Genomic DNA, 13,481 nt, shown 5'->3' with positions numbered 1-13,481 from the left:
TCATAATACTCCTCAGCACCTCCTCGTCTAGCATCCGAGCAGCACCCCTGATAATTGCCCAACGAGCTTGCAAGATACCGAAACACCTTTCCACGTCTTTCCTGTAACCTTCTTGAAATGAAGCAAAGCTTCTTTCCTTCTCGGATTGGGGATTCGGAATTGTTTTCACGAATGTCGTCCACCTAGGATAAATTCCATCGGCAAGGTAGTACGCACCAGAGTATACGGTATTGTTGATTTGGTATGTGACCTGAGGGCAATGACCTCGCAATACCTCGTCGAACACCGGGGATTGACCAAGGACATTGAGGTCATTCTGAGATCCGGCAACCCCGAAAAAGACATGCCAAACCCAAGTGTCGAATGAAGCTACGGCCTCCAAAATGATACTTTTTTGGCCCTTCCGATTCCCATAGTCTCCTTGCCACGCAGTAGGACAATTCTTCCACTGCCAATGCATGCAATCGATGCTTCCGATCATTCCTGGGAAACCTCGAGCCTCGCCTTTTTGTAGAAGCCTTTGCAGGTCCCTCGGAGTGGGTTTGCGAAGGTACTCCCTCGTGTACAAATTTTCCACTGCATCACAGAATCTCACCAAGCACTCTAGGATAGTAGATTTTCCCATCCTTGCAATTTCATCCACCTGCTCTGCAGATGCCCCATAAGCAAGCATCCGCAAAGCAGCTGTAAGTTTTTGCTCCGGGATAAGACCCAAAACTCCAACAGCATCATGCTTTTGAATGAAGTATGTGTCGTAATTACAAATATCATGCATGATTTTTTGGAACAAATGTGGCTGCATTCTATATCTCTCTCGAAACTTATGAGCAGGATATAACGAATTTGGGATAAAGTAATCCTCCAAGAGATTCTTACCCCGAGACTCTCTGCGTCTGTCCACATTCGGGGCACGACGACGATGGTGTTGGCTTGATTGATTCATCATACACACCGCGGCTACTTCAAGCATTTCCTCCTCTTCTTCATCGGCGTCCCGATCTTCTTCCTCACGTCTACGCTGGATTTCTTCCCATTCTTTCTGTTGCCTCTCCAACACCCTCCTGAAGTTTGACATTGAGAGTATAATGGGAAATTGTAAAATCTGAGAAATGAAGGAATATATCAGAGATGGTGTGAGAGGAGTGGTGTTGATGGTGTAGTTATATAGAGGGATTCAGAAGATAGAGATGACACGTGGCACAATTTTAGAGGGTGAAAATCTTATCTGAAATCTGAGATCACTATTTGTAAAAAAATATCTGAAAATCTTATCAGACATGGGACACGTGGCACAATTTTATAGGGTAAAAATCTTATCTGAAATATGAGATTATAATTTTTTAAAAATATCTGAAAATCTTATCTGACATGGGACACGTGGCACAATTTTAGAGGGTGAAAATTTTATCGGAAATCTGAGATTATAATTTTTATTAATGAATATCCGAAAATTTTATCTGGAATAAGACACGTGGCAACCGAGATTCACATCCGAAAATCTTATCCGAAAATTTAATTACAAAATATTATCAAAATTAATGATTTAAAGTATAAAAAAATAGGAAATAAAGTACAATGAATAGTAATTGCCTTAGACTTGCCCTAGACTTTGCCCTTGTGGGTGGAACCACAAATGGCAAGGCTGACACTATTCACGTGAATAGTGTCAGCCCTTGCTTGCCCTAGCTTGCCCTTGCCTTAGACTTTGCCCTAAGGGGTGGAGTTGCTCTTATGGGTGGAGATGCTCTAAGATGATTAGTGACACCATTTGAGTTTAACAACGAATGCTTAACGATACTAGTTCTTGAATTAGGTATGACACACATTGTTTAAGACCCCTAAAATATTTATGAATATATCCTAAAATATTTATGAATATATCTTACATCAACCTGATATTCATTAAAAAATAATGAAATGACAAAAAATTAATGATAATAAAAGTAAAAAAAATTGGAAGAAAACGTTTCATTGTAAAAAAAACTAGAAGAAAACGTTTCATTTGAAAATGACGGCGTCCTGCGGCCCTTCCTCCCCTTTGGTTTCCAAGGAACACCATAACCACTAGATGTTTTCGCATAATATGGAAATAAATCTAGTTCGGTAAAAAAATAATAATAATAAATAAATCTAAAGAGAAAAGGAACAAGATTGAAAAATAAATAAATAGAAGAGTTAATATATGCCTCTTTAATCAATAGTACTATTATGCCACAACCACTTTAACTTTGAATTTAACTAAGTTACTTCGAAGGAACTCAAATTGTGAGACGGGACAAATGGATGGCGGAGGCAATGGAACTATCGTCGTCAAACCAAATGTCAAACCAGGAAGCCATCGCAACTCTTGACAAACCATGAATCGGCAGACCAAACGAAGAAGGCACATGAAATACCGCAGTCGCACCTAATCTGAATCGATCAGTCAAACGGAAGAGGAGACACATGCGTTATGAAATATTTCAGAAAAAACACATGATCGCTTTCTTTTTTTTTTAAGTCAAATTTTTTTGTCATTTTGTTCAGTTACAATTGTGTTTTCTAAATACTTGATTGACAAGGTCAAAGAAAAATTTTCATAATGAATTTAGTTTCCTCCAATACCTCAATTAAATGCTACTGAATAATTTTGCTCTATAATCTCGCTTACACTCCTATGCTCATTTTCTATGGCAGAACAGAACTAGACCTCGGTTTTTACAGCAACCACCGAGATAGTTTTTGTGATATGCATACAAAGCTTCCTCAAGATGGATTAGTCTGCAGGGAACAAAAATGGCGTGAATCTTGCATGACAGATAGTTGTAGTTGTTTGACTGCATATCTAAAATAAAGGTTGTTCTAATCCAATCCCGATCGTGCAGCCAAACGCAGCCTAATAGAAGTTCTCTTAATTAAGTGAGTAGATGGTTTGTATGCATGCTTAAAGGTAGCAATTGCAAATGTATTTTAACCAATATCTTAGTTAAAATGCACATTCTGATACTATTTTCGCTTAGTTTAATTGAATTTCACGTTTCAATATACATTTCAAGTATTAAACACTAGCCAAAAGCAACTTTGTTTTAGGCATAAACATGCTATCATCACACAAAACATAAGGGCAAGACGAAGCCCGCACACCATTTTACTTAAATTGATTTTGACTCCTTATCCGCACTATTTTATTTTGAGATATTTTATTGAATATTTTGCATAATATTTAGTGTGAGCAACTAAAATGAGTTGTTTTGTATACACTCATAGTTACCACATCAAAAGGAGGCTCAATATGCCATGCATATGTGTTTTTTTTTTCCTTATACGTTATAGCTTCATTGAAAATAAAGTGATAGACAAAATGGAGACAGAAGATTTGAACTCGTTAAGAAACAAAGTAAAATTTATTTTATTGTTGTGTAAATACAGAAATTGTTTTGGGCTCCTCACTCAAAATTTGGACCTCTTACATGAAAATTAAAAGATAAAATTGAAACTCAAACAAAGAGTTTTCTACAATTCTTTTTTTTTTTTTTGTTGGCATGTATACGGATAAAACAATACAAAAATTTGGGCCTCGTAAGAAAGAGCCCAGAAGCGAACTCCAAACTTACATGGATCTGGTAACTCCATTGAATCCCCTCGAACTCGAAGCTCCTGTTTTCAACCACCCAGCAGCCTCCAAACCAAAGCCGAACAAAGCTGCTTCACATTTCAGGCTCAAAGAAAAAGCAGATATCTGGGATTTGGGTTTGACACAGAGATGGCCAAAAGATTGAGCTCGCAGCTCTTCGTCAACAGTATTCTCTCTTTCCCTTTCTTTCTCTCAAATTCATTTTTAGGGTTTTTGGTTAAAACCCTTATTTTGATTCTTGGATTTGTTGCTTAGGATTATCATCGTTCACTAATAATGAACAACTCAAGAGGCTGTTTTCTCCTTTTGGAGATGTTACAGAAGGTATTTCTACTTTTCTTTTTATTTTGCTCCGATATTTATTTATTTTCTTCTGTAATTTGTGGAAATTACTGACTGGTTTTTACCTTTGTGATGATTTTGTTTAACTGTATGTTTAGCTAGAATGGTTGTGGACCGTATAACCCAAAGACCCAAAGGATTCGGTTTTGTCACTTACAAGTCAGATGTCGAGGCACAAAAAGCTTTGAAGGCCATGAATGGCAGGGTAATTTCCTTCTTCCCCATGGTCAAAATTAAACCCCAATTCATGAACTTTATTTATTCAGATTGCAATGGTAAATTGACGCATATTATAATTGTTTTTGTGCCAAATTGCAGATCACATAACCCTTATACTTGTGCATTCTAATCCTTTATGTACTGAATATGTGTTTTTGGTTTATCAAATTTCCTAGTCTTTGTTTTTGTCATATGTTTTTAAATTGTATTTTTTTGTGAACACCTTCATTCTTGTTTTCTCTTTTGAAGTTTTTGTTAAAATTTGTCCAGATGGTTGATGGGAGGCTAATTTTTGTTGAATTTGCCCAGAATCAAAAACAGGAACAGGATACCAAATCTTGATAATGAGCTTGGATCCCAATAGATAGCTTCTCCTTGGCTTAAAGATAGTTTTTCATAATCAAAGGCATCGTTCATATCTGTTGTATATGAACAGGTTTTTCAGTTCGTATAATTTTAATTAGCCATGTACAAGGTTCCTTTCATATTATACCGAGAATTTCTTACTACAAGTTATTTGCATAACTTTTTCGTAAAAGATATTATTCATAAGTATCTAGTAACACTTGGTCGTGTCATGAGATATAGGAAGGTCTTACTTCTATGAGGCCTAAGAGGAGATATAGGGAAGACTCTGTGCAAAACTAAATATTGCTTTGGGGACATTGAAGGCTATCCTTGTCCAAAATGAACGTTTATTCATGAGGGGATTTCTTTTTGTGACTGCCCATACTCATGAGGAAGCTTTATTCATGAGTATCTAATACTTAGGTTCACCAAACCGAAATTCAAAGCTTACCATCAAATTTACCAACCTCCAGTTAGGTAAGCTGTAATTTGTTATGGTTCTATATTAACTTTAGTTGCCTCCAAAATCTCACAAACAACTTACAAACTAAAATCTGCATACATTGTATCCTCATTTTTTTATTGCGGAACTAAGACCTTCATGGTTTTTATAGCAAGAGTCAAACATAAACTTCATGGTTTTTATAGCAAGAATCAACACAGTTTGTGTGATATATATTCCATTGAGGGATCCTCCCTCAAATAATTTTATTTGAGAGACACCATTTATGATACTTAATTTTAATTTTTTTTCAATGATCTAAACTATCTATTTTTCAAGTCTTCATTCATAGATCATGCTTGCAAAAAATCATACCAATTGAAAATCAATAAGGCATCTAATTGCAAGCAACAAAATAAATTAACACGGGATAAAAATAACAATAATTTAATTGAGTGATCCTGATTTCGGATTTAAGTGATTTTTTGCAGAGATGATCGGAATATCTAAAAATTAGATGATTTGGATCATTGAAAAAGAATGTGTGGTGGGCGCTATAAGGTTTTTCCTCAAATAAGCTTATATATATATATGAAGCATTTTAGTTCACCACTTTAATCTAAGGTGTATCACCATCATCCTTCTCAACACTTGATACGTGTCCATTGACATAACTATGGTTTCATAAATATAAAGTAAAGAGTTCACTATAGTTATGCTAATAGACACATGTTAAATGTTGAAGGTTGGTGAGAGGACACCTTATATTAAAGTGGTGAGCAAAAATATTTCTATATATATGTATGCAAAACCTCCTCAAAATAGACAATAGTGCAGGGCAAGAATGGGGTGGAGGTCTTGGTTCTGTTCCTTATTTTTGTCAAGACAATCGTGTCAAAACGTTCAAACTCAATCAAGTTTTTAAAATGAAAAGTACACAACTCAAGTATGAAAAGTACACAACTCAAGTGTTCGATTCAGCTCATTTAATTAACCATACGATGGGAATATTTTTATTTATTTATATGATAAGCGATAGAATATTATTGATGTGAAAAAGCCAATATAAGAAGTCTGAACTCGTATAAAAGACAAAGGAAATTCCTTGATCACAAATTACAATCCTCATACAGTACATCAGAAATAAAATCAGAAAGTTCCTTGAACCAATTCAGAGAAAGCCCGATATGGAAGGCAAAATGCGTTATATGATGAGCCATATCATTGGCAGTGCAATGAATATGGGTAAAACCTTCCCCAGTGACCTATGTCAGCAAGCTCGTAGTATCCTCCACCACTGGTCCAATGACGGACCTATCTATGGAGTTACTTTGAAGTGGATCTGGAAAGCATCACTTTCAAAGACAACATTTTGAAAATCCCTTTCCATTGCCAATACTGTACCTGTTCTTGCAACCAAAGCCTCCACTTGTAGTGCAGAGAATACATTAACCAATGTAACTGCACAACTCGCCACGAATTTGCCCGTGGAGTCTATCACAACCACACCGACGCCACCCTCTGTGGTCCCTGGCTTCCAAGCACCATCCACATTTATTTTTAGAGTGTTAGCATGTGGTGTCTGCCACTTTTGTTTTGTTTGACCCTGCCCACTGTGAGACCCCAAGCATTCATTAACCCGCAGAAATTCCTGTAGCCTCAGAGATGCATTCAAGCTGACTTGTTCAGGCCTAATCTTCTTAGCATTCCATGGATTGCTTCCCAAATTGCCCAACCCACCATGAGAAAATTAGCAAAGTCATGACGGGATTATAAATTTGGGGAAGAATAACCCTTGATGCACTGGGGAGACAGATTTGTCATAATAAAGTTGATCAAATCTCTTCAAACATATTGATTTCATTGAAGACAAAGAAAATTTATGTCACAAATTTTACAAAATTGCCACACGAAGGCCCAAAAAAAAAAAAAATTCAGTGTGCAACTCAGATCTGGACTTGCTGGTTAATATCACCTACCACAACATGCCCCCTCCAATCCACTGTACCTGCTAAAGAAAGCAACAAGACTTGAGATAGTGGGTACCTATATGTTCAAGACAAATATGTCATGGGAGCAAATGGAAGAAAGTTTGTGCTATGCTCCCAACCAACATCCATACACACCCATAGAACATGTATGGTCAAATTATGCAATTTATAGGATATATATATATATATATATATATATATATAAATATCTACAGACACGAGACGATTATGAACTATCCTCCTATAGTCGTCATTCTAACAGCAGCAACTAAATAGTCAAACTAAAGCAATCTTCTGATATGGACAAAACGTTTTTTTTTCTAAATGAAAACCCTTACCAAACTGTTGAATTGCCCTGGTTTCCGCAACACAAAAAAGGGCAACTTTTCATACACGAAAAATTGGATAATGTTTACAACTTTATATAAGGCATAACAAGCTGATGATAGGAAAAAAACGAACACACAACCTCTGACGCATAAAAGGAATTCCAACCAACAAAGATTAGATGGTATAGAGAGAGCTTCATTAAGGAGCTCCACGAAAAAGAAATGTTGGCCAAAACATAGAGTAGATTCACCAAGCACTTAAGTTAGAACTCAATCCTAATGCTACTTGCTTTATCTCAAAGAGAGAAAGGAAAAAAAAACAATAGCAAAGCTTTTAGTTACAAACTAAATTTTACCTGAGATCAATGTCATTACCCCCTGTGTGCAAATTCCAAGCGGATTTGTCTGCCATCTAGCAACTGAAAAGAATCACAAACATTAACCAACGATCTTTCTTTGCATTCCAGAGGAGGTAGGTAGGTACTTAACAGGGTGATTTCAACACATATAAATTACAAAGAAATTAATCATGAACAATAAAAACTACCTGACCATCCATTTCTTTTAGAGCAGTGCTGGCTTCAATTCCAGAAGTAAACTTCACAAATCCATACCCTTTCGATTTCCCACTCACATGATCACATATAACTTTAACTGTTAAATAGGACAACATTATCCCCTCAAGTAAGTAAAAGATCTTCAAGAAGAAAAAAAAGACCTAAAAAGTTAATAACAGCCTCACTCACAATAACATTACCTTCAATTATTTCACCATGTTTCCCAAAAGCTTCCTTAAGAACAGGTTCATTTGTATCATAGGAAAGCCCTGTATATTACATCCAACTTAGGTTATAACAAAATTATATCCAAAGCAAGATACCATGAAACAGAAATATTTTCCAGAGTTTTTACTACTTTAACAGCAACCACTTCCCTTCTTTAAGCTGTTCTAGTTGAAATCCAAAATTTCATCGTTATATCTTTTATGAACAATTCTAATGAAACCCATGATAATGATAAATTTGGCTATTTGATACATAGAAACAAGATCTTAACCACGAAATTAACTTAATATGATATGAACTGATACAAAATGAAAAATAAATTCTCAGACTGAAAAAAAAATAAAACGGATGAAGTTTAAAAAACCTCCAACGAACAAATTGGTTGAAGAATGGCGTGCCCAGAAACTCCTGCCCAAGGCAGACGTGCGCAGAATCCCAAATCCGCCATTTGAGCCTCTCATTTCCCCTTATCGTGCGCCGGTGTACTAGGAAGAAGATGGACTCAAAACGGCGTCGTCATAAGTTGACTGGCCGTACAGCGGTTATGGTGGAAGTAAAATGTCTTTATAGTTGGGTTTGCTTTAGTTGGGAAGTGGAGATGAAACAACTTTGGGTGGCCAAGACAAGTTGGCCCTAGCTATTTGCGACCTAAAAAAGTCCCAAACTTTTTGCCAATTTGTTTTTTTCTTCTTTTCTTTTTTTCTTTTTTAATTACATGGGTAACCTGAAATTTGGACCCAAAAATTGGGGATTGAATGTATAGGGACAAAGTTGACCCCAAGAAAAAAAAGATGTATAGAGACAACATTTGGGTGTGAAAAAAGGTGTAAATGCTAAATAAAGAAGATTCATAAATTAATGATTAAAATGTCGAGAAGAAAACAGTAGCAGTTAACTGAAAATTTCGTCACTTATTTTTTATGAGTAAGTAAAGTTGTTATAATGTTAGTAGAAAAAAATGGGGGGTTTTAGATTAATTGTAGAATCAAATGTAAAGTCGATAACTTTCAACCCTTACATTAATTAATGGTTGAGAATCATCCACGCACACTTAAAAATGTGACAAAAATGTCATCTCTTGAAGATAAGGTAAGTTTTACATTCTATTATATTTTCATTTCTGTATCAAGTTTGTTATGATGTTACTAAAAAAGGAGCTATGAACTCAACTATTGACGCGAGTCTCACAACAAGTCTTACATCAATTAATTTTCAACCGGAGATGAGGGTCAGGATGTTTGCATCATATCACAAGTTCATTTCCATGTACTTCCTACAACTAACAGCAAGAGCCAGCATAATCCTTGACATTTTGAGGAATAAAATGCTGCAGTAACTTCGCGAACTTAGCATCCAGGCCCAAATCTCATGATCAACAGAAGACCCAAAAACGTTAATGATTCCTTTCTGTGCAAGAACCTTCTTGCATTGACCAAAAGGCTATCAGAAAAAGGAGCTTCAGCAAATGACAACTGCCAAACGAGTCCCACTTTTCTTATATCATCCAAGCTCTTCTCTCTGTTTTGTCATAGTAGGCAAAGTGACAAAACACAATCAAGACTATAATCCTATTCATGACTTTGTCATGCAAGTTTGTTATGCGGCAAACCCAAATTTGCATACTCCCCCTTCTACCCTAATGAAATCTATCCAAATCATGCGGGAAGAGAGATAGAAAGAACATGATATACACTCCGGTGTAGGTAAGTTTGTCTCCTAAAATACAGAACACGAAAAACAAAATCATCTTAATAGACTCATCCAAGCTTTCATCATCATCAAAAATAGGAAAGGACCCTCTGGAATTAAGGAACTTTAATTTGTCATGGAAGTTTGTTATGGGGCAAACCCAAATCAATCACACATTATAAGAAGTGCAAGCTCTCAACCGCTCAACTCTCCAACGATCAAAAAGCAAACAGGACCCTCACAATCTGAAAATATACCAAGTACACATAATAAAAACAATCCAATCTTTCTCATCATCAACAACAATATTGGACCTTTATGTAATTACGAGATTTTGTCATGCAAGTGTCAAATCCAACTCACAGCAATACATAACAACAGCAAAAATGAACACGCAAGGTTTACATGTTTCAGAAGAAGAAAAAAATTGCAAGCTCTCAACTACTCACCACTCACCCAAGCTTTCTTTTCTTTTTTCTTTAACCATCAAAGATTCAAGAACACTTGCATCCACAAGATCCACTAATCAAATGCCAATTCACTATCGAGCATTCATGCAAAATAACCCTAGTCATTATACCAAGCATTATAGTAAAGAAAGGTGCTATAAAAGGCAAAAGGGGCATGGGATAAAGAGTGGAACTTATGCTTGAGAAGAACACACACAAAAAAGATATTCCTTTCTTCAAAGCATTCATAAAGCAGCCCATCAAGACAATACCCATTAAGCCAATAACAGAAACAAGAGGTTTCATTAATGAATTCCAAGAAAAACAAAGTTCCTAAAACTTGGTCATGATCACATAGATTTGAGAGGTTACAAATGCTTTCAAATTCATTAAGCATTTTAGACTACCAACCAACAAAAACAAAGATCTGAACACAGATTACATACAAATGGAGAGGAGCCCAACCTAAAACTAAACATGTGGGGGTTCTTAAAACTAAACATGTGGTGGGGGATTCATTGAGAGAAGCTTAAGCTTTCTTGGGAGACTTGGTGGCCTTGGATGGAGATTTAGGCTCTTTGGCGGCAGCCTTCTCTGATTTCTTGGGCAAGAGGACTGGGTTGATGTTTGGAAGCACACCACCATGAGCAATGGTCACACCGGCGAGCAATTTCCCAAGCTCTTCATCGTTCCTAACAGCCAATAACAGATGCCTTGGGATAATTCTGTTCTTCTTGTTGTCCCGAGCTGCATTTCCAGCTAATTCAAGCACCTGAAGGAAAACCCACATCAGAAATTTTATCAGCAACCAACCATTAATTTAGGTCAAAATTTCAGCAAAAAATTAAAAAAACTACCCAACATAAACAATTACACTCCAAATTGAGCACAACCCAGAAACTAAACGCTGAAACCCTAACTAGCAAAACAAAAACAAACCCGAATCGAAAGGGAAACTTACTTCAGCTGCGAGGTACTCAAGAACCGCGGCCAAGTAAACCGGAGCTCCAGACCCAACTCTCTGAGCATACCTTCCCTTCTTCAAGTACCGTCCAATACGACCGACCGGAAACTGCAGACCGGCCTTGACGGACCGGGTCACCGGCTTCTTCTTCGGACCCCCACCTTTCCTTCCACCAGCACCTTTCTTCACCTTACCACCAGTCTCCATCTCTCAGCTCTGAAAATTCTCAAACCCTAGACCCACTAAAGCCACTGACACCCTTTTGGCTAAAAAAACCCAATCAGAAATGGCAAAGAGAGAATTGAAAATTTTTGGACAGTGGATTTAGGAACCTGTTAGAGAATTGGTTTTATAGGGTGAGATGTATTGTGGATCATATTGTTCAGGGAAGGCTTGGGGAGCTTGTGAGTGCACGGTGGCCGTTCGATGGCCATCTTATCGACGGTTGAGACACATTTGACTGCGATCCGTGTAGTGAATAATTGACCAATGGGAGAGGGTTCACATTTTGTCTTTCCTGTTTTCCGTTTTTGGTTTTTTTGATTGAAAGGTGACACATATTAAGCATCACTGCCAATTTCTTTTTCTTTTTCCAATTTCCCGCTGAAGTTTCTATATAGTACTTTCAAATTTTTGGGAGGTGAAATTTGTTCTAGAGGTTATGAAACAGTAATTTATTTGATAACATAACATGTGTCAATAATTCGATAATAAAGAATGATGAAAATTATCTTCAACCATTAACTCTTAACGTTTTCGATATAGATATAACTAATTAGAATTATAATAGTTTACATGATCGAAGAAACTTTTCAAATCGATAAATTAATCATACTCCTATAAATGGTTAATCCTTTCATGGTATGTTTTGCATGGCACAAGACCAAAACTTACAAATTGTTATTTAACATTTCTTACCTTGAAACACAACTTAAATTGCTATACTTTTAAGTGAGTCCAATGAGATGATCGCCTTAAGTTTAAATTTTCCTTGAAATATGTGACAATTATAGTTTAAATTTATCGAGGTTTGAATTAGAATTCAAAATGAGCGTTAGCCCTAAAATGAGTCCAATGAGGCAACCGCTTCAACTTCCCTATTATTTAACATGAAAAGAAAACAAAGTTCTATTTAAAATAATTTAACATGAAAAGAAAACAAAGTTCCATTTAAAATAATTTAAGATAAAGAAAATAAGTATTATCTAATGCCAACAAAGTTTCCAACCCACCAATTTTCAAACATACCATGTCACCCAAAAACCGAATAATTTTATATGGACAAAATGTTAGGAAATTGAGCATTTTATATCCTATAAAAGTAATATAAACAAGATCAATCAACAGAAAACAAAACTAACCACACACGACACAATAATTTACAAGGTTTATTCAATATGAGTTATGTCCACTATTTATCAGGATTGGGGGAAGTCATGAATCGGGAAATTTAGATAGAGAAATCAAGAAGTGTGAAATAGATCAACTACTCCCCCATAGTTTATTATATTCGTGATTTTGATTGTATTTGATTAAAAAAAAAAAAACATGAAACTTGCATAATTGTTTGTGCTCTATGTGTTAGTAAATATAAGGGAAGTCATGAATTAGAATCATTCTAATACTCATGTGTTAGTAAACACAAGACAAACATGAATTGGAATTAATCCAATGCTCATTCATGATAAGTAAACATGTCATAAGAAGAATGATAAACAATTACAAGCACACGATAAACAATTACAAGCACATGAGTGTTTACTTCACGCTCGCATGTAATTAGGGTTCACAAATGATCACGAATAAGGCTCCCTAAAAGTCCTATTTATAATATATAAGACTTATGGTTATATGGGCAGAGTTATAATCCAAATAGGAATCAAATTCACAGAGGAAACAAAACAAGAAAGTGCTTGTGACATGAAACGGTTGGTCGGTCGTAGTGTTGATTAGCTTGACAACATCTTCGCCAACCTCCTCTAAGCATTTCGGTTGATCGGTTTACATAGAAAATATCATTGTTTGAATCATTTGCACAAACTCAACAAAAAGCGCTTTGAACTTAAAGCACACACAAACAAGGAAAAAAAAACTCTAAGAAATCACAAATAATTTGAATTTTTATTTTCATGAATATACACGAGGCCCATTTTTAAAATGTTGATCTAGGTTGGTGCCAATTATGGTTTGTGGTTGTGTTGGTGTCATGTCATTTGTTTTCACTTTGAAAATTAGTCAATCAAAACTCTACTCATTTATAATCATATTGTGTTCGGGTTAATCCACGTGTCAATCGAGCAAAAAGTTAAT

At 35.9% G+C, this 13,481-nt stretch overlaps 1 protein-coding gene and 1 pseudogene across 3 annotated transcripts; one reads left to right on the top strand and one right to left on the bottom strand.

Moving 5' to 3' along the window:
- On the top strand, window positions 3,560-4,733 carry LOC18775444 (glycine-rich RNA-binding protein 4, mitochondrial). 2 transcript variants are annotated; one of them, XM_020565480.1, is made up of 4 exons: window positions 3,560-3,779; window positions 3,869-3,937; window positions 4,054-4,160; window positions 4,484-4,733. In XM_020565480.1, exons 1-4 carry the CDS (start codon window positions 3,743-3,745, stop codon window positions 4,514-4,516), a joined length of 246 nt encoding a protein of 81 aa, XP_020421069.1. In that variant the 5' UTR covers window positions 3,560-3,742; the 3' UTR covers window positions 4,517-4,733. The 2 variants fall into 2 exon arrangements, with proteins under 2 accessions (XP_020421069.1, XP_007208554.1); XM_007208492.2 differs by having other exon boundaries at window positions 4,445-4,733.
- On the bottom strand, window positions 6,760-11,517 carry LOC18773007 (annotated as a pseudogene). The gene is made up of 6 exons (XR_002272006.1): window positions 11,169-11,517; window positions 10,756-10,979; window positions 8,042-8,127; window positions 7,832-7,938; window positions 7,641-7,703; window positions 6,760-6,975 (listed from the first exon to the last, which is right to left on the bottom strand). The product of XR_002272006.1 is annotated as a histone H2A (transcript).

This window comes from Prunus persica, chromosome G6 (genome assembly GCF_000346465.2).
Source record: "Prunus persica cultivar Lovell chromosome G6, Prunus_persica_NCBIv2, whole genome shotgun sequence".
Lineage (NCBI taxonomy): Eukaryota > Viridiplantae > Streptophyta > Magnoliopsida > Rosales > Rosaceae > Prunus > Prunus persica.
The sequence above is the reverse complement of the archived record's forward strand: the minus strand, read 5'-3'. Positions and strand labels throughout refer to the sequence as shown.